Genomic DNA, 19,240 nt, shown 5'->3' with positions numbered 1-19,240 from the left:
CAGGGAGCACACAGCTCCTCCCACAGCTGGGCAGGCAATTTGGGAGGGACATATTAATACCAGGGCTTTTAAAGGATGCTTTAAATCCCCTCTCAGCAGGTGTTGCTTAGCTGAGACTCCCCAAGGCTGAGCCTCCACCTTCCATGGGAACAGCAGGATTTGGGTGTGAGGCTCTTGGCCTGTTGCTGCCACACTGGGGCTTGTGCAGAGTTATTCCTGGGGGCTGAGACTTCCAAACTCGTGCTCTGCCTCACACAGTCTCTGATCTGCAGCTGTGGCAGGTGGGACAGCCTGGCTTGTTCTCCATTCTCTGGATTCCCAAATTTTGGACATGGGAGGTTTCTGCTGAAGCAGACATAAAAGTGATGCACAAATCTCACACTCTGTGTGACCCAGGTAACACAGAAGTGATACTGTTCAGCTCTTGGTGTAGGTAAAGGCATCAAGCTGAGCTCAGCACTAAATTAAAAATATAAAAATAATCCCTTCAGTTGGTGCAGTCAGGGGAAGGTGCTGCCTGCAGAGAACTGCTCCTGCAGCCTCCCCATTTGGTGCAGCCAGGGACGTGTGTGTGTATTGCCTAATAAAATCCCAGGTATTTCTCAGTTGACCCTTTACTGGCAGCACCAAGCCTGTTTCTGCTTTCCAGTTGTGCAATCCAAGAGGAAGCAGGAGCAGCAAGGCCTGGCTGCTGTGGAGAGATGCCCAGAGCTCTCCTCTGCTGTCACAGCTGTGTTTGAAGCTGCTCTTTCCCCGTGGAGCTTGGCTGGTTCCTGGCTCTTCCCCTGCACGTTTCAGTGAGAGCACAGCTGTGGCTGGGTATGCTGGGTCACCTCAGTGCCTGGCACCTGGAATTCTCCCAGCAGCTCCTCACCCATGGAAGAGCTTTGGAGAGAGACGTGGTGAAACTTTTCTTCCTTTCAGCTGCCAGGATCAGGTCACTGGGTCCCTCTGACATTCAGAAAGCAGCTCTGCTGCAGCCTGGCTTTTGTTCCAGGTGCACTCGGGCTGCTCTGTATCCAAAAGTGCCTTTTTTCACACTGAATATTGCAGAGCATCAGGTGGGTTCTCCCTGCCCTGTCCATGTGGGCACCACCTGGCAGGGCTCCCCTCCAGGAGGCTCGAGTGCCTCCAGCACACGGGATTGCTGCTGGAATTGAGAAGGGAGTTTGATGGGGCCATGTTTGGGCACTTCCAGCAGGTTTGAGATTGGAAGCTGAGTAGGATTCTGTGAGGAATGACTATTTTCCCAGAAGGGATCCAGTCTTGGTTATCTGGAACTGAGAGAAAAAGAGTCACTTCCAGGATGTCACATGGAGTTTCCTCTGTGCACATTGGAGAGGTTCAGAGGGCCCATCCCTGTGTGCTCCTGGGTTTTGATGTGGGGCTGGAGGCTCCTTGTCAAAGTTCATCAGCTCCTTCTGGCTGTCTGAAGGGTTTTTTTCCCTTGTGCCAAAGGCTTCAGCTTTTCTGAAAGCTCCAGCTGCATGTGCCTCCCCCCCGGGGAATACCTGAAATTTGGGGTGTCTGTGTGGTGAGGCCACCCCGCTCCCTCTGCATTCCCCACTCGGTTTCCAGCTGGCACTGCATGCTCAGATAGTCTGATAATGCTCTTCTGAAATGCTCCTTTTTGTCTGGCTGTAATTAAAGCCAGAATTTGCCCTTTCTGAGTTGTTATTTCGGGAGCTGGAGCTCGGCCTGTGCTGTTGTCACTCGTGGGTTACAAATGCCATTGTCCCGGGCAGCCGGGCCTGGCCGGTGCTGCTGGAGGCAGCTCTGGAATCTCACTCCGCTATTTTTAGTCGGTGGTGAAAAATTGCTCTTCCAACACTTTTGAATCGCTGTCAGTGCTTAAATAAACCAAAGGGCAGGTCCTGGCTGCTGTAAAGAGCAGGATGAGGAGGTGACCTGGAGCTGCTGCAGGGCTGAGCTGCCAATGGGGGAGCTGGGAGATTGCTGCCCTGCCACAGCTCTGCCACTGCGTTGACACAGCCACAGCTCTGACACTGCCACTGCCCTGCCACAGCCACAGCTCTGCCACTGCCCTGCCACTGCCACTGCTCTGCCACTGCCCTGCCACTGCCCTGCCACAGCCACAGCTCTGCCACTGCCCTGCCACTGCCCTGCCACTGCCCTGCCACAGCCACAGACAGCTCTGACACTGCCACTGCCCTGCCACTGCCACTGCCACAGCTCTGACACTGCCCTGACACTGCCCTGACACTGCCACAGCCACAGCTCTGCCACAGCCACAGCCCTGCCACTGCCACTGCCACAGCTCTGCCACTGCCACAGCTCTGACACTGCCCTGACACTGCCACAGCTCTGCCACTGCCACAGCTCTGCCACTGCCACAGCTCTGCCACTGCTCTGACACTGCCACAGCCACAGTTCTGACACTGCCACAGCCACAGCTCTGCCACTGCCACTGCTCTGCCACTGCCACTGCTCTGCCACTGCCACAGCTCTGACACTGCCACAGCCCTGCCATAGCCACCTGTCTGTCCCCTCTGTGCAGGTGTCCCATGGTCACTGCTATGGTGGGGTGGCACTGGGCTCCTTGCTCATCTCACTGTGCCCCTTTTGGGGTCAGTTCTCCCCCCTTCCCTCTGTGTCCCCAGGTGTCCCCGTTGGCGCTGCTGCAGCTGCAGCTCTGTAGCCATGCCCTGTGTGCAGCTCTGCTCTCCCCAGAGCCACCACGGGGCCCACCCTGGACGTGGCAGCTCTTGGACAGCTGGGATGGAGGCAGGAGCTGCTGAAGGACTCTGTAAATCTGGGCGAGTGTCCCTTGTGTGGGAGTCTCCCCTTCCACCCCAGCCACCTCCAGAGCTGTGAGACAAAAGCTGTTGCTCGCCCAGTTTCTCCTTTTCAGTGCCAGGGCAGGAGTTTCCTGAGAAGCTGCTTCACCTGTTTGGCCACCAGGTTCCCACATGGGCACAAACCCCTCCTCCCCAGCTAAGGGATCCTCACAGCTGAGTTTCCCTGCCTGGTTGTTCCCTGCCATGTGCCTGGAGAGCCCAGGTGGCTGCTTTGCTTCCCTGCTTCGGCTCCAGGACTTGCTTGGAGTGGGGAACCTTCAAATCGGCTTGGCTGAGGCTCCTGGGATCTCCAGTGTCCCTTGAGCTGCTCTGCTGCCAGCCTGTGGAGGAAAGAGGGGCAGTGGCTCCTGGAAGGACCCTGGTGAGACTGGGCTTGTCTGGGCAGTGCAGCTGTCAGGGAATCTTGGCCAGCCTCAGGACAGCCCAGTGTGGGAGGGTGTCAGGAGAAATAGTTCAGCTCATCATCCAGAAAAGATGTAGTGAGAGAAAATCCAAGGGCATCACTCCCAAAATCCTGCCCCAGGTGTGTTGTGCTGGTGCCAGGGCACATGACAGACAGACAGACAGACAGACAGAGCCTGTGTGGGGATAGAGGTGGGGATGACCAGGGAGCAAATCCTTCCCTGGGACAATGAGTGGACAGAAAACATGGACAGAACCGATGGCTGAGTCCCACTGGAATCAGCCCAGGGGAATGGGGGTTCCCAGGGTTTTTCTAAGCACAGGATTACTTTGCTTCCATACAGTGAGGCTGTGGTGACCCTCCAGGAATCCCTGCCCTGTTGCACAACACGAAGATATCTCCAGGTTGGTGGCGCCAGGACTTTCCCTTCCACTTCCCCCCCATCCTCATCCTCGCAGGAAAACTGGCAGAGCAAGTTCTCTGGGACACGAAACGGCCCCACCTCCCTGTGTGCCTCCACCTGAGCAAGGGCCTCATTAGCATTAATTAGCAGCTGTGTCCCTGCACGGCTGCTGTGCAGATGTGACACAGATCTGTCACACACTGGCACAGCCTTGTCTGAGCAAGGCACACCCAGAGACTGCTCCTCAAATTCCTGCAGCCAGGTAGGCATGGGAATATTGTGCTTGAATCATGGAAACATTTAGGGAGGAAAAGACCTCCAGGACTGAGTCCAAGCAGTGCCTGATCCCCTCCTTGTCCCCAGCCCAGAGCACTCAGTGCCACCTCCAGTCCTATCCAGAACCCCCTTGGGCAGCCCCTCCCAATCCCTGAGCCCCCTTTCCATGGGGAAATTCCTCCTGGTGCCCACCCTGAGCCTGCCCTGGCCCAGCCTGAGGCCGTTCCCTCTGCTCCTGTCCCTGTTCCCTGGAGCACAGCCCGGCCCCCCCAGCTGTGCCCTCCTGGCAGGAGCTGGGCAGAGCCACAAGGGCCCCCTGAGCCTCCTTTGCTCCAGGCTGAGCCCCTGCCCAGCTCCCTCAGCTGCTCCTCCTAGGACTGACTCTTTCCCAGTGAGTTTCTATCTCAGAACAAATTTATCAAAACCTGTTTTTTCATCTTATTATGCCTTGGACATGTTGCTCAGTCCTCATGAGGTTTTAAGTTGTGAGTTGGTCAGAAGCAATTTTAATTTACAGGCATAGGGGTTGATATCCTCACTCCTGCTTTCCTTGGTGTTCCACACTAAGGGCAAAATATTTGATATTTTTATAATGCTTTCCTTAATTATTTTCTGTGTTTTTCTCCTTCTCACATCATAGGAATTGCTTTTATTAACCATTAAGAGCAGATTACAGGAACTCCAATTCCATCTGACATCTCCCGCCAGAGTGAGGCCCATCCTGATGTGCAACATCCATTGCTGTGCTGCAGGAACCCTCAGAACTGCCGGGGTGGCCACAATGATTTACCCTTTGTACAGAATCATGGAAGATTTGCCCCCTCCTTTTTTTCGATTTCATTTTCTCCTCATTTCCTTTGCCCTAGGAATCCTTCCCATATTCAGAACACCAGGCTGTGCTTGGGAAAGCACTGGGAGCCTTGTGCTGTCAGCAAATCCCTGCCCTGGGTATATTTAGACTGAGACATGCTGATTTTTTACTTTGGTGTCCCAAACAAATCTCTGCTGCCTTGGTTGATGTCCAGAGCCAGGGACAGCAGAATGGAGCTGGATTTTGTCCCACCTTTCTCAGTGACACCTGTGTGGGGGTGTTACACAATGGGTATAATTCCACTGCAATCCTTCCTTAGGGGTTCTGATCCAGCCCAGCTGCCAGCAGGGCCCAGTGTGGCAGGAAAAGGAAGGATTGTCCCTGGCAGGGGGGTGTCAGGGTGAGGGGCAGTGCTGCTGGGGGCACCCTGGGGGGTTTGGGGAGCCTTGCTTGAGGCACTTTGGGCAGTGGCATCTCTGCATTTGGCTTTGTCCCCACAAATGGAAATAGGGCAGCTTTTGGGGCACATCAATTTGTTATCCCCAGTTGAGCAGCAGCAGGGGTTTGATGCAGAGGGGCATTTGCAGTTCTTGTTTTGCCTTTTAAATGCTCTAAAAAGAGTTTAGACCTCATGGTAAGTATTGTTCTAAGGGATTTTGTGTGATGAAGGACATTTCTGACTCCATGTCCTGTGGAGCAGGTGAACTGTCAGTAAGAAAGGACTTTGCACCATTTCCATTTGTTCATCCTCCATCTCTTCACCATTTGGCAGAGATGTGAACAGGTAACAGAAAAAAATGCTTAGCAGGAAGCTGCAGGTCCATTTTCATGGCAAGCCCAGTGCTGTGCTGTCACAGCAGACTGCTGCTCAGCACAGGTTTGCTTCCCATTTCCAATGCCTATGGCTGCAGTTGGTCCCTGCTGCGTGGCCAGAGGGCAGCCTGGGTGTCCTTGGTCCCCAGAGCACCTGAGCTCTGGATGGCTCCTGGATGCTCTGTGGCTCCTGTGGCAGAGGCACAGTTTGCCAGCAGGATCCAGACCCTAAAGGCTGAATAAGCTGCTCATTGCCAAGGGTTGAGGTCAGCTACATGGAAATGCTCTGTGGTGCCAGCAAGACCAGGCCTAAGGCACAGATCAGGACTTGTTAAATAGAACTGTTTATTAAGTGAACAGTACAACATGCAGAGCCATCTCGTGAGTCCATGTACCACAGAATCCCAGACTGGTTTGGGCTGGAAGGGACCTTAAAGCTCATCCCATCCCACCCCTGCCGTGGCAGGGACACCTTTCATCATCCCAGGCTGCTCCAAGCCCCATCCAGCCTGGCCTTGGGCACTGCCAGGGATCCAGGGGCAGCCCCAGCTGCTCTGGGCACGGCAGGAGCCGATAGGGGCGAGTCCCAAAGGCGCTTTCCAAGCTTCGGGTCCCGCAGCGTCCGGCAGCAAACCCGGCCCTGGCCGTTCCCACACGGCTCTGCCCGCTCGGCAGCCCCGGCAGCGCGGGACAGGAGGCCCCGGGCGCTTCCGCCGCCCCACGGAGGCGCTCGCTGCCGCTCCGTTCCATTCCTGTTCTGTTCCGTTCCCGTTCCCGTTCCCGTCCCATTCCCATTCCCATTCCCGTTCCCGTTCCATTCCTGTTCCCATTTCCATTTCTGTTCCCGTTTCCGTTCCCGATCGGGCCCCTCAGGCCACCCCCCCCCCCCCCCCCGCATTCGGCGGGCGCGCGCCGCTCCCGGCACCCCCCGCGGGCGCCCCGTGGCCAATGGGCAGCGCGGGGCTGTCCCGGGGGGCGGGGCCGGGCCCCCGCTCTTTCCGCGAGCGCCGTGACATCACGGCGGACGCAGCGCGCGTGCGTTTGCGCGTGCGCGCGGCGGGGGCGGGCGGGCCGCGGCGGGGCCTGGCGGGCGCGGGGCGGCGGCGGCGGCGGGGCCGAGCCGGGCCGGGCAGGCGGAGCGGAGCGGCCGCCGCCGCGATGGAGCCCGACTCGGTCATCGAGGACAAGACCATCGAGCTCATGGTGAGTCACCCCCGGCCCCCGCGCACACCCTCCCGCCCCCTCTTCCCCCCCGGCTCAGGCCCCGACGGCGCGCCCGGCCCGCGGGGTCCGACGCCGCCGCTGCGGGGGCTGTGCCGGGCCCTGCTCGGCCCCGGCCCGGCCGCGCTCTCCCCGCGGGGGGATCCGCTCGCTCCCGCCTCCGCCGCGGCCCCGCGGCCCGCCCGGGGCGCCACGGGCGCCTCCGTTTCATTGAAAATAAATAAATAATTCCAATTAACCCCCGCAGCGGGCAGGGCCGGGCCGGGGCACGAACCGAAAGCGAAATGCCCCGGGCGGGGGGGGCTCCGGCTCCAGCCCCGGCCCGGCCGGACCCCTCCGCGCCCCCGGGGGCGGATCAGACCCCGCAGGGGGGGTTCGGGGCCCCGGGCCGGGGCAGCACCGGTGCTGCAGCTCCGGTCCAGCACACACGGAATTACCTAACGAGACCTAATTGGTGTATTGGTTATACTCCTAATTAACGCTTACGCCGCTAAATTCGCGTTAGTGGAGAGGCAGCCAGGTGGGAGCAGTAGAAAGAGGTGTTGATTTTTTTTTTAAATATAAACAAATAAGGTTTCTATGGGCAAATATTGGAGGCCTATCATTTTACTGTTTTTAGGCATGAATAAAATTAAGTTAGGAGTTGACATAGAATACTAATCGGTAAATATATCCTAATTTATTTGTTATAAACATAATTGCTTTTTCTCCTAAGCATAATTTGCTCTCATATACAAAATTTCATACAGTTCTCCAGAACTGAGGGGCAAAATGCAAATAATTTCCCTTTAAGGCACTCTGAAGGTGAGCTGGGTTCAGTGGAGACATAAATGGGTTTTTTAGCCAGTGGAGTTGTTGCTAAACTACCTGCTCCAGAATATATGAACTTTCTTTAAGTGTGCCATCTGGTCTCAAAAAGCAGAAATAAGATGAAAAAGAAAAAGGGGAACCTACAAAGCCTTTGTGTATCTTTCATTCTTTCTACTGGTTACTGGGGGCAGGGGCTTAAAAGTCATTCCTAGGAGCCTCCTCCCCTGGTCTGTGATCTCACACTTGCCCTGGGGGACATCAGAGCCATCAGTCCCCTCAGCAGGAAGGGCAGGGCTGGGGCAGCTCTGTGGGCAGCCGGCTCAGGAGCAGCCTCCCAGAGATGCCTCCTAAATTGCCGAGGTGGGAAGTGTGCTCTGGTGGCTTTCTCCTTCCGTGGAACAGTCACCAGCGCTCCTCAGCTTTGGGTTCTGTGAGGTGTTCAAATAGCATTTGGAGCTGGAAGGTTTGGCTTCCTCAGCTTTCAAAAACCCCCACTTCTTTGTGTTTTCACAAGTGCTCTCCCATTTTAGTCTCTCCTCTTTGCGGCCAGGTTGTATGTATCAGGAGGAAGCAAATGGGACTTTTGCTGGTGAGTGTTGTATCCTCCACTTGCTGGAGCTGGGAAATGTGCTAATCCATGCAAACATCAGTGGGGCTTGTAGGAGTTTTAGTCTGTTGTAGGAGGTTTTAGAAATACACTTTTCTCTCTTTCACAAGAAATGGATAAATGTAAAAATTGAATAAGATGAACAATTAATTCTGTCATTTCAAAGAGAAAATGGTGCTCTCTACGATGTAATTATTAGTTGAATTTAATGTTAACCTTAGTAGAGGCTTGCACGGGATCACTTATGTTTGAGTGAAGATGTTTCCCTAAAAGCTTTGCAAATCACTGCTGGATGCAGATGTGGAGGTTTTGCCTTCTGGTGTGGTGCAGAAGGGGAGATTCTCCAGGAGATTTGTTTGAATCCACAGGGCAGAAGCTGTTTGGGCTGAGTTCCCTCTTGGGGATTTCTGTGTGATCTGGAAACGTGGGAGTTGGTCTGTGGGAAACATCCCAAACCCAGGATCATCCCTGGCAGACTTAGGGGGATGCTGCTTTTATAAAGTGTTCCACATTCCTAAAAGCAGATGTTTTATACCTCTCTCTGATCAGGGAGATGGGGTTTGGTGCATTGCTTCCCTCCAGTGCCAGGGATGAATCTGTAGTAAATGCAGGAGCAGAGTGTGATCTGAAAGCTCTGAGGAGCAAATACACCATAATTCTGAGGGGCTGATGGACATGAGGTAATGTGTCAATATGTTAATTGCATGTACGTTTCAGAACATGCTGCTCTACCCATCAACTGTGCCTTCCCTGGATTGATCATTTGCATTTATTTAAAGGAAAATCAGTCATGGAAATAAAACTGTTCTATTTTTAAGGCTGGAATCTCAGAGAAATATTTCAAGGTTTCAGAGTGACAACTTTGATTTGCTGTGTGAAGTTTTAGTGAGTGTTCCAAGCCACTGTGTCCCTCAGGACAGCTGAAGGCTTCCCGTGCCATGTGCTGCTTCTGTGGATGCTGTCCTTAGTCATTTCCAGGGAGATGAGTGTTGAGTGATGCCATTCCAGGTGCAGGTGGTGCCCACCTGTAGGGTGGGATCCCCAAGGGTAACTGGGGCTGACTGGGCTGCCCAGGCTGAGCTCACGGTGTCTGGCAGGGTTGGGGCTGCTTCACTGTGGGCTCAGGGAAATGCTGGGTGTGAGGAGGTAATCCAGAACAGATGGAGGGTCACTCACTGAAAGGGCTCTTTCTGCCCCTGGTTTTGGTTTTCTCAGTGAAATTAGATAACTGTGACCTTTTTGCTCTTTTAAAGAACCAACTGCAATGCTTTGTGAAATAAGTTTTGTTGCCTGCAGATCCGAGTTGTGTTTAAAATCCGTGTTCAGTTGCATCAACCCTGTGATTTGCATTTACCTTCAATATCTGCTGAAAGCCTTGTGCTCTTCATTTCCCCAGGACCCTTCCCATAATTGTTATTTAGTCTTACCAGCAGCTTTCACAGTGTAGAGGGTTAGCTGCTTAGGTTGTACTGAGGTGGTTGTAACCGAATACATCAGTGTGGCGAGTAGTTTGGGGGGCTTTTTATACATTTGTGGGGTGGACTGTGTGCACCATGAGATGTGGATGGCATAACAAAATAAATCTGCTGCTCCCTGGCTCCTGTACCTACCAGCCACCTACGGGAGATGGCTCCTGAGCAGGAATCCAGCTGTGTGGAAATTCTCCTACTCACTGAGCTTATGCCCCTCATGTTTCACTGTGGCTTTGCTGCCCAAGCTGCTCTCCAAACACAGGTCCCTGTGCTGGCAGGTTAAATTCAGCATTCACTGCTCTGTGGTAGGAGCATGAAAAGGTTTGGGAAAGGCCATGCCTGGCAATAAAATGGGCAAGCACTTGTTCACACTGCTATCATTTGTATCTTGAAGTTGTATATATGGAAATAATCTTCCTAACACATGGCCTTCAGTGTCTAGAATGCTTCTCTGGCTCTCCTAAAAGCATCCAGTGTTTAAGTACCTTGGTAAATAATAAATGAAGTATTATAATTTATTATCTTGCCAAAAATCTTTCTGTTTCTCCTGGTAGGACTTTGATGTGAGGTGGGGGTGTTCAATTCAGAGGTACCAGTCTGGGAAGGAAGTGTTTCACACAGGCCTGCTGAGCAGCAGCAGCTCCTGCTGTAAATCACTCCAGGGGTACCTGAAGTTCCTTGGGTCACTGCAACTGGAGATGGTTGTGCCCCCAAACTATTTAAAGCTAAAGTGCAAAATAAATCCCAACATTCTGCTTGGAAGCTGAAATACAGCTGCTGTATGTATATATATATATCTATCTCAGTAGGGCTGTAGTGCTCTGGCTTTTTTCTTCCCTGTCTCAGTCATTGCAAGGTAAGCAGGCAGTTGGATTTGTGTGATTTTTTTTTTTTTTTTTCACATACTCTTGGAGGAATCCTTCAAAGAGTTGACTTTTGTAGCGACACAGATACAGGAAATGATCGTCTTTGCAGCTGAAACAAAGGAGATACTGTTCTAGCTAAAATGTGACTGGTTCTTAATTGAAGCCTGGGAGTAGATGGAGTGTTAGTAAGGTATTTGTAAACCTGTGTGTAACTTGGATGTGCTTTTTTCAGCAGGATAACAATCCGTTTGCTTTGCTGGCATCTTTTTTTAATCTTCAGTAGCTAAATGAGCAGAGTTGAGAGCTGCATGTTGGACAGTAAAGCATGCAGGGTTTTATACATGGGGAAATAAGCAATGGCTGGAGCATACAGCTAAAGAGGTGGTGGTGGGATGGATTTGAGGAAGGCACAGCCTTGGGATTAGCCTTGGGGCAGGGGATGTGAGGTGTGTGCTGCTGCCAGGCTCTCAGAATGACAGTCCCGTTTCAGAGAGTGCCTTGCAGAGGAAGGATGCAAATCTGAAGAGAAGAGATTGCTGTGACTTTGGCAGCAGTGCAGAAAATGGGAAGGAAGAGCTTAAGAACATGAATTAGAGCGAGGCAACTGCGCTCAGAGCCAGCGGAGTGGTGAAAGGAGGGAAGTGGACAAAAGAGTGTGGAAAGCTTTATCTTTTGGGAAGGGTTAGCTGGAGCAATGGCCTGATTGGGGAAATGAGATGGCAGAGAGAAGGAGGCTACAGAGATGCAGAAGTGTGTAAAGTTACCTGAGGTTTCTGATGATGGTGGCAGTAGCCATCAGATAATTCAGGTGAAGGAAAGCTGCAGATGTGCCAATTATGGGGGAACTTCTGAAACTAAATTGCGTTTGGTTCTTAATGAAAGGAAGTTACCAATTATTGTGGAGACTAAGCCCTGGTGTTTAACCAGAGGCTTTTTAAATCTCATTCCAGACTCAGAGATTTCTCACTTCACATTGCAGTTACATTTTCTAACATAACAAAGTTCTCCAAGCTTTGCCTGGTGCTGAGCTAGTGAGGTGCAGCAGAGGAAGTTCCCTGCAGTCTGGAACACGTGCAGGGCTCATCTGGGGGAGTGTGACTGGGCAGCGCTCGGCTCCACGGCTGCCCCAGAGCTCTGCCTGGGGGCCAGCAGCTCCCAGAGTGAATCCCTGTCCAGGTGTCTGTGTGGAACGAGATCCTGTCTCTGCAGGCAGCTGCTGTGGGTGCAGCTGCCCTCTCTGAAGTGCTCTGGGGCTGCTGCTTTGAAAAGCCCATCTGCCTTTGCTGCGTGTCAGACAGTGCCGGCTGTGTCCCTCAGGATACAGAGCTTTGAGCACTGCTAAGATTTGGGTCACTGAGGAGTGTTGTGAGCAGCATCGCAGCAAAACAACCTGCCTTGTTACAAGCTGTACCCTCAGAGAGACCTGGGAATGTTCTTTGAAAGGTGGATGTACCTTTTCATTTCATGGTTTCTAAAACACCTCTGCTGCTTGTTAAATCAGCTTGCCGTGTGTCTCTGGGTCTGCTGGGTTTATTGCCTCGCAGTTTAGAGGTCGCTGGTGCTTTGGCATTTCCAGTTGCCCAGCCCTGGGCAGCTTGGAGTGCTTGTGCAGCAGTGTGCTCAGGGAGATTGCTGATGGCTTTCAGATGAAATGGATGTTGCAGCAAATGTGCCAATGCGAGAGGAATGATGTGTGGGAGAGAACAAGAGGCCGTGCTTATGAGAGGGCTGCTCCGTGACAAGGAATTTTTTTTTTGTTGCAGGGCAGAAAATGAATTGAAGGGAAATGAGAATATTGACTGAGTTGTTTAAATTAATGCTGATGGATAACAATTCTTTCCTTCTAGCTTTTTCCTTGGGCGACGTCTTCTTTATACAGATGCCACTGTTTATGTTGTTACATAATCTAATTTCGTGGTTTGATTTTTATGGCATCATTATTCACAGAAAATCCACTTTTTCTGGAAATTCCCTTCCTTCCCCAGTTTATTGATGTATTTATGAGCTCAGTGGTGTGACATCTGACAGCCTACTCCATTTTCCTGTACCACTTCCATACGTTTCCCAATACAAGCAATGCATGACCCGAGAGCAGATAATGCAAAAATAATGCAATGCCATTGGTGTTTTAACAACAAAAAGCATTGACTCTTTCTGAAAACTCAATTTGCTCCTCATGCAAGCTAAATTAACAGTGGTAACATTTGAAGGCATGTTTTTCTTTGGTGCTTTGTTAATCCACATCCCTGCAGGACTTGCATCCTTGTACTTCCACCCCAGGAAATTAACAGTTTTGTGTGGGATCAAAGAGTAGTTCAGCTTCCTGGACCCATTTGTAGGGTGAATACAGATGGAAATTTGTAAGATGTAGGTAGGGACCCATTTGCTAGGAATAGGGAGTGATGTGTTTTCTGGGTAAAATGACAAAAAAAGCTTTTTGGGTCAACTTCAAGCTGTTGGCAACACTACAGAATTTTGGTTTACTCACTGACTTAGAGGAGAAGAGGAGAATCACTATATATATATAAAAATATATATATTCAGTGTTACAAGTTTGCTCTGAGTTTCATTCTGTTGAGTTCTAGAATGTGGAGTTTTGGTACAAAAGTTGTGCCAATCTGCACTGTTTGCCTTTTTGAGGGGTGTGAGCTTGTGTATTTCAACATGGTTTGCATGATGGGGCTGTTTTCAAGTCTTCCAGCCTTTGCAGTGAAACCAGTTTTTGATTTTCAGACAAAAATGCCTAAATCTCTTTGAAAATCTATACTCAGAATTTGCAAAACTTAGTATGTTCCAGCTTGGACTTGATAGAGAATCTCATTGGCAATTCTCTTAGGGCAGGGGAGGACTAGCCAGGGAAACTTGTTATTCAGGCTATCTCCAGCACGCCAGGCCTTCTGGAGACAAAAATCAGACCTGTGCTGTTGCACTTGCAAATAATGTTAAGGTTTGGCTTCCTGGAGAAGTGCCTCTCCTTCCAGCACCCTGCTGGCTCTGCAGTGACTTGGCAAATCAGTACATTTATATAATTTGATAGCTGGCTTCTTGCTGAGCTATATTGTACTCTGAAAATTCTGAGTCATATGCCTTGACATCCTAGCACTTTCCTTGGCAGCCTTAAAAATCATGCATTGGACATGGTACTGGGCCTACAACGCTGCTTTGTCCTTGAAATGCTGCCCTGGGATTGACTGCCTTTGCCAGTGGCTGAAAGCAGGAAATCACCCCACCATGAAGATGCTCCTTTCTTTAAGGAGCTGTGGGCACTCAGGACAGTCCTGTGCTCATGGAGACGGTTTCTTGGCACACCTGGAGACAGTGGCATTTTTTCCACCCTTCTGTGACTTGCTGGAGCTCGAGATGTGGGGCACAGCAGTGGAAGCTGAGGTTCAGCTCTCTGGAGGGGCTGCAGAGCAGAGAGGGTGAGAGGTGGTGGTGATGTGTTCCTCTGGGGATGTTGCAGCATTTTGTTCTCACTGCTGGTAGGGGAAGCTCCATAGGCCATGGCCTGAAGTTTTTGAAGGTCTCGGTGCAAGTTGCATGGTTTGGTCTCTGCAGGCTGAGCTTTCTGTTGCACATGGAGTATGAGTTTTCTGCGGACCCCATCTTCTCTGAGGTGTCACTTCCTAGCTGCTTTAAAGTAGTCACACTCTCACTGTGCTGCTGGCAGGACTGGCTGGAGGCCTTTTATCTCCCTGCTTAGCGAGAGGTGACTTGTCTCAGGAGTAGTGTACAGTGTCTTACTCTCTTCTGGTTCTAGATTGTTTTCCAGAGACACAGCAGTACTGCAAATGTACTGAATACAGTGCTGTGTTCCCATCAGGAGTGTCTTGACAACTCCATCTTTGTGCTGCAGACGTGTAAGGCAAATGAGGTCATTTTGAGCCTGGAAACAGGGAAATAATCATTGGAGTAAAGTGCTTTAGAGGATGTTTATGGCAGACCAGGAGAACTTCATTGAGCTGTCGTGCAAACCTGTGTTCCTGGAGCAGGCCTGTGAGGTGTGAGCTGGTGGTTGAAGCTTTAGGACTTGGCTTTGTTATTTGCATTGTAACTTCTTCTCATCTTCCTTAATCTTAGCAAAGTGAGCTGTACCCAAAACCACTTGTTTGGGTGACCAGGGTAAGGGAAGGAGCAATTTCTTGTCTGTAAATGCGTTTCTCTGTCTTAGATCCACCAATCCAACGACCCCACTAACGTAGTCGGTCCCGGGCTGGGCAGGTGCCTGGGCTGCCTTGTCTCTAACAGCATTAGCAGTAATTGGGATTTCGTTCAAGAAAGAAGTAGATACACCAAGCTGAAGATGATTGGCTGCTCTCTTTTAACAGACAAGTCTGAGAAGGAAAACCCATTCGAATCCCCTTTCATTCTGGATTGGTGGATCTGAAGCCCAGAAACAAAGTTTCAGGTAAGAAGTCACCCTGTACTATATCTTGCTGCTTCTGCTTAGATGAGTTTGTCCGCACATTCAGTCCCTCGCTTTAACTGCTTCATGTCCCCAAGTGTTAGGGCAGAGTCAGACAGGGCATGGCCCAGAGATACAGGAGCAATACTGGAGGGCATTGCCAGTCTGCTGTGGAGCATCAGTCTGGGAGCACGAGGTGAACTTCTGTGTGTGCAGGAACAGGCACAGAGCCATTGGCTGCCACATCCTGTTTCTGGAAGGGGAGAGCAGCCTTGTCAGTGACTGTCTTGGGCTCCCTGTGAAGTTCAGGGAGCTCTGAGTTCAGTCCCTATCCTTCTGATGGATCCATCAGAACTGGAGAGAACTTCTCTGGTTATTCCTAGGACAATTTCCTGCAGCTTTTCCTGCTAAAATACCATTTGAAATCCTGTTGTGGGCAGCACTTGGAGTCAGTGTCCTAAACCCTTCCTGAGCTGTCAGCGTGAAGGTTTGGCCTCAGCTGTTTTGGGACAGGTGTAGGGCTGGGGTGGCAGGAGAAGTCTCACAGTGACAGTGGGTTTATTTCAGAGTAGGGGAGAGCCATTTTACTTGGAGTCACATTCCTCTGAGATTTGGGATGGCTACAAAAAGTTATCTTAGAGATGGGTTTGGAAGGTGTTTCTGTGCCTCAGGAAGGCAAGCTGGGTCCCTGGCTGGCAGGAAAAGAAAATTATGTGGGTTCAATATCATATCTGGTGTGAACGGGAGAGCTGCACCTCCCAGTGCCCAGCTTTACTGTAAGCTGGTGCTTTGATGGACTTGGCAAGTTATTTCTAAAGTCACTGTGAAACAGTGTACCTGGATTCCTGTGGACAGTAACAGCAGTAATGCTCAGCCTTTGTGTGTTCTCCTTTGTAGGCAGTTACTGCAGTGACTGGTGAGGCCTCTGTATTTAACCTCCTGTAGCAGAAACTCTGTACGTGCTGTCGATCTCATGCATGGTTTGAATTCTGCGTTTGTTTTCCTGGTGTGGTGTTTTGTGCCAAAGTTATATTTGAATTTAATTGATAAGTACATTTATAATTAATTACTTGTGCAAAGGTTTCCTGGTTTGATTTTTTTGAGTAGTCGAATTTTATTTGGTTAGGGTGGAGAAGTCTGTTTTAATGTGACTCTATTAAATAAACCAGAGGGAGAATGTAAGGGCAATACTTATTAACCTTAGACTGACACATTTCTTGCATTCTCATCTATATCAAATTGAATTTGTTCCACACAGCCATCAGACTCACTTTGGAGTTAAAATTGTAAAATAGTGTCTCTCTGTGGAATATTTGCTGTTCAGGGTGTGCCTTTTTCTAAAAATGAGAGAACAGGGAGGCAGAAGCAAACTTGGCATCTTTAGTGATGAAAACTGAAAAGAGGAAATAATTTAAAATACACTGAGCAGGGAAAAAAAAAGAGGAAGCATAAATGAGTGCTCCTGCTGATCAAGATCCTCAATGTTATTTAATATTGCTTAACTTTTGGAAACATCAGCCAGCCCTACAAAGGCAGCAGTTGAGCTGAACAGGTTGGAGGCTTTGCTCTTGCCTGTGTTTTGAATGTTACATTTCAGAAAGTGCCACGTGAGGCAGCTCTCAGAGCTGTGGCAGTATTCCTGTGCAGCCCTGCCTGGCAATCCTGGGTGGTTCTGGCAGCCCAGCCTCCACAGGCATCAAAACTTGAGTGCTTCTACCCTGCCTTGGTTGTCGTAGGATTTATTGTTAGCTCTGTTAGGCCTCAGCCTTGAAAACCTAAGGGTCTGAGACAGCTTTTAACATGTTAGACAAGTTTCAACCATGTTTTTCTCTGTGTTTGATGCCCTGCAAGTTTCTCTGTGTGATGGGCAGTGCTGGGTCTGTGTTGCCCACTCAGGATTTGCCCTGAGCTGCTGGCTGGAGAGGTCTGCAAGTCCCTGTTCTGCTGCAGGGGAGCAGAAGAAAGTGTTTTGCTTTAGAAATGGCCTTTTTAATGTAACACAGGGGATGTTAGTGCAGAAAGGTGTATCATACAACTGTGGGAGTTGGGGTGTATGTACATGAAGGAAGCAAGGGCTAATCTAAATGCTGTGTTTTGGAAAATTGAGATTATTTCAGTTAATGATCAGAGTGGCTTATGCAAACATCTTAGAATTTTTTCCCAGTCCTTTGTATCTTCTTGAAAACGAACTGCTGCATCTCATGAGTCTTATCCTGATTAATAAATTATAATGGAGTAAGATGGTTATTCTATTCAAAGAAAGCATTTAATCTTCTCTCCACTGAACCCATATTCCTTTTGTAGCATTGACTGTGTGTAGCAAACACACTTTGATCTTCAGGAGCAGAGTGGGACAGCGTTATCTATCAGCCTCCTGTGAATTCAGTGTCCTATCTAGAGCATCGCTGTGGTAATAAGGAGAATTTCTCTGGTCAATTCTTTTCCCTTGTCTTGCTTTAAATTTCCTGATTCCTCACTTAGTGTTTTTCCCCAAATGCAAGAGCTTACGTGCAGATCTCGAATGGCTGTTGGAAGGTTATTCCATTGAGCAGTTTGAAAAACTATTGTGAATGGCAATGATTTGGCTAAATTGATTTTCCTAGTGGCACTGTGACTCAGCTATTGGTTACCTATTTTTTTAGAATTATCTAATAACAGATTAATAAAAAAAAATCACAAGTTAAAATTAGTTTTCCACTCTGTGGGTATTCATTTTTGAGAAATTAATTTTTGCTTTTGTAGCTCATGGAAAGAGAGAAATAAATGCAAGAGTAAATTACGTCTGAAACAACTTTGTTGACCTGGGAGTCCAGTTCTGCTGAAATTGAAGCAGATTGCTGGAATGCACATGTAAAACTCCCTGGGGTGTGGAAATGTGTTGTATGGATGGTGCTCCAACAGCCTTCCGAATCCCCCAGGCCCGGTGGGGTTGCATTTGGCCGTGGGAAAGGCAGTGATGTGATGGCACCGAGTCCAACAGACTCGTGTGGAGCACGTGGGCACAGGGCATGTCCCCGGGCACAGCCTGGCTGTGGGGTGGCAGCAGGAGGAGCCCAGAGTGCTCCTGTTGGTCAGGCAGTGGTGTCTGTGCCTCCAGAGGTGTGCAGGGATGTCCCCTGCCAGCCGGGCTGTCCCTGGGGAAGCTCGTGTCACCGCTCCCTGCATGTCCCACCCAGTGTTCACAGACCCTTGGATGTTCTGCTTCCCCACCTGTGCACACTCATTCCCAGCCCAGGGCTTCACCACTGCTCTGCTTGGCACTGTTTGAAGCCTGAACAGGAAAAGCACCAGGTAAGATCTGGAGGAAATCCCAGCTTGCAAACTGGGAGGGAGTTGGAGTTGGCTGCTATTCCTGCCGAGTGTAAAATAATAATGAAGGCCTTGAAACAGTGTTACTGCTCATATTTTTTATGTCTTAGTGTGGTTAATGCTGATTTTTGAGGAGATCTGAACTTGCCATTAAGTTGGAGGTGGGAACATAAGGCTTTCCCAGACTGTCAGACTGCCCTCAAATCCAAGTTGGCTTTTCAGAGCACCTCTTGGGCTGCATTAAAGTGAGCCCCCAGCCATGGAGAGGGGTTTAATTAGCACCACTTACCCATAAAATTATCAATATTAAATGTTGGTGGAAATAAATACCAATTGTGTTGGTCCAGGCCAAAGTAAACTAACCAGGAAGTCACCATTGTTGAGTAGCATGTGAATTTCTTATAGCTAAAAAGCTGGAAATAATTGACAGTGAAGGCTGAGGTTATTTGGTTCTACCTTTTTTACATGTTTTTGCCTTAAGATCAGAATTTCCCAAGCTGTAAACACACCAATAAATTTGGATTCTCTAAATTATCTTGTATAGATAAAATTAATGCAGTGAAAAATTTCGAGGTCATAATTTTAATATTTTATAAAATTTGCAGCATAAGTCTGGGTTATATAAATGCTGTCATTCTTAGTTATGACACTGCAATATTGCCATGCCTGGGTTGCAAAGGTGTTCTAATTCCATCAGAAATACAGGCTATAGGCATTTCTTGGGCAGTTTAAAGGGCTTTAGAGGATAAATATGTGAGGTTTTTTTAAGGGATACAAAAGTGTGAGGATTTCTGCGTTACAGTATCAGATGCATTGGAGGAAATGATTTCTGGGCATGTTACACTGCTTTAACCAGGCTGTGCTGTAACCTGGGAGAAGTCCAGAGTGAAGGAAAACTTTAGGATAGGATAGTTCAGGGCCTGAGGAGGTGTTTTTTATACCTCCATCTAAAAGTTCCCAGCTACAAAGTTGGTTTATTGGATGCACACTGCTGTGTGCTTAATTAATATAAGAAGTTCTTAACA

At 49.7% G+C, this 19,240-nt stretch overlaps 1 protein-coding gene across 4 annotated transcripts in view; it reads left to right on the top strand.

The window, feature by feature from the left end:
- Positions 1 to 6,569: 6,569 nt before the first annotated feature.
- The window catches only part of FBXW11 (F-box and WD repeat domain containing 11), a 57,324-nt gene continuing 44,653 nt past the window's right edge, over positions 6,570 to 19,240 (top strand). For 2 of the 4 annotated variants that reach the window (XM_071442982.1, XM_071442980.1), the window contains exons 1-2: positions 6,589 to 6,728; positions 14,830 to 14,909. Coding sequence is in view for 2 of the 4 variants with exons in the window: in XM_071442981.1 (XP_071299082.1) it covers positions 6,684 to 6,728 (45 nt within the window). In the remaining 2 variants the exon portion in view is untranslated. Of the gene's footprint in view, positions 6,729 to 14,829; positions 14,910 to 19,240 lie in introns of all 4 variants that reach the window. The other 2 variants (XM_071442981.1, XM_071442979.1) reach the window with 2 other exon arrangements.

The sequence above is a fragment of the Agelaius tricolor genome, unplaced genomic scaffold (assembly GCF_023055355.1).
Source record: "Agelaius tricolor isolate 1412-34295 unplaced genomic scaffold, bAgeTri1.0.p SCAF_18, whole genome shotgun sequence".
NCBI lineage: Eukaryota > Metazoa > Chordata > Aves > Passeriformes > Icteridae > Agelaius > Agelaius tricolor.
The sequence above is the reverse complement of the archived record's forward strand: the minus strand, read 5'-3'. Positions and strand labels throughout refer to the sequence as shown.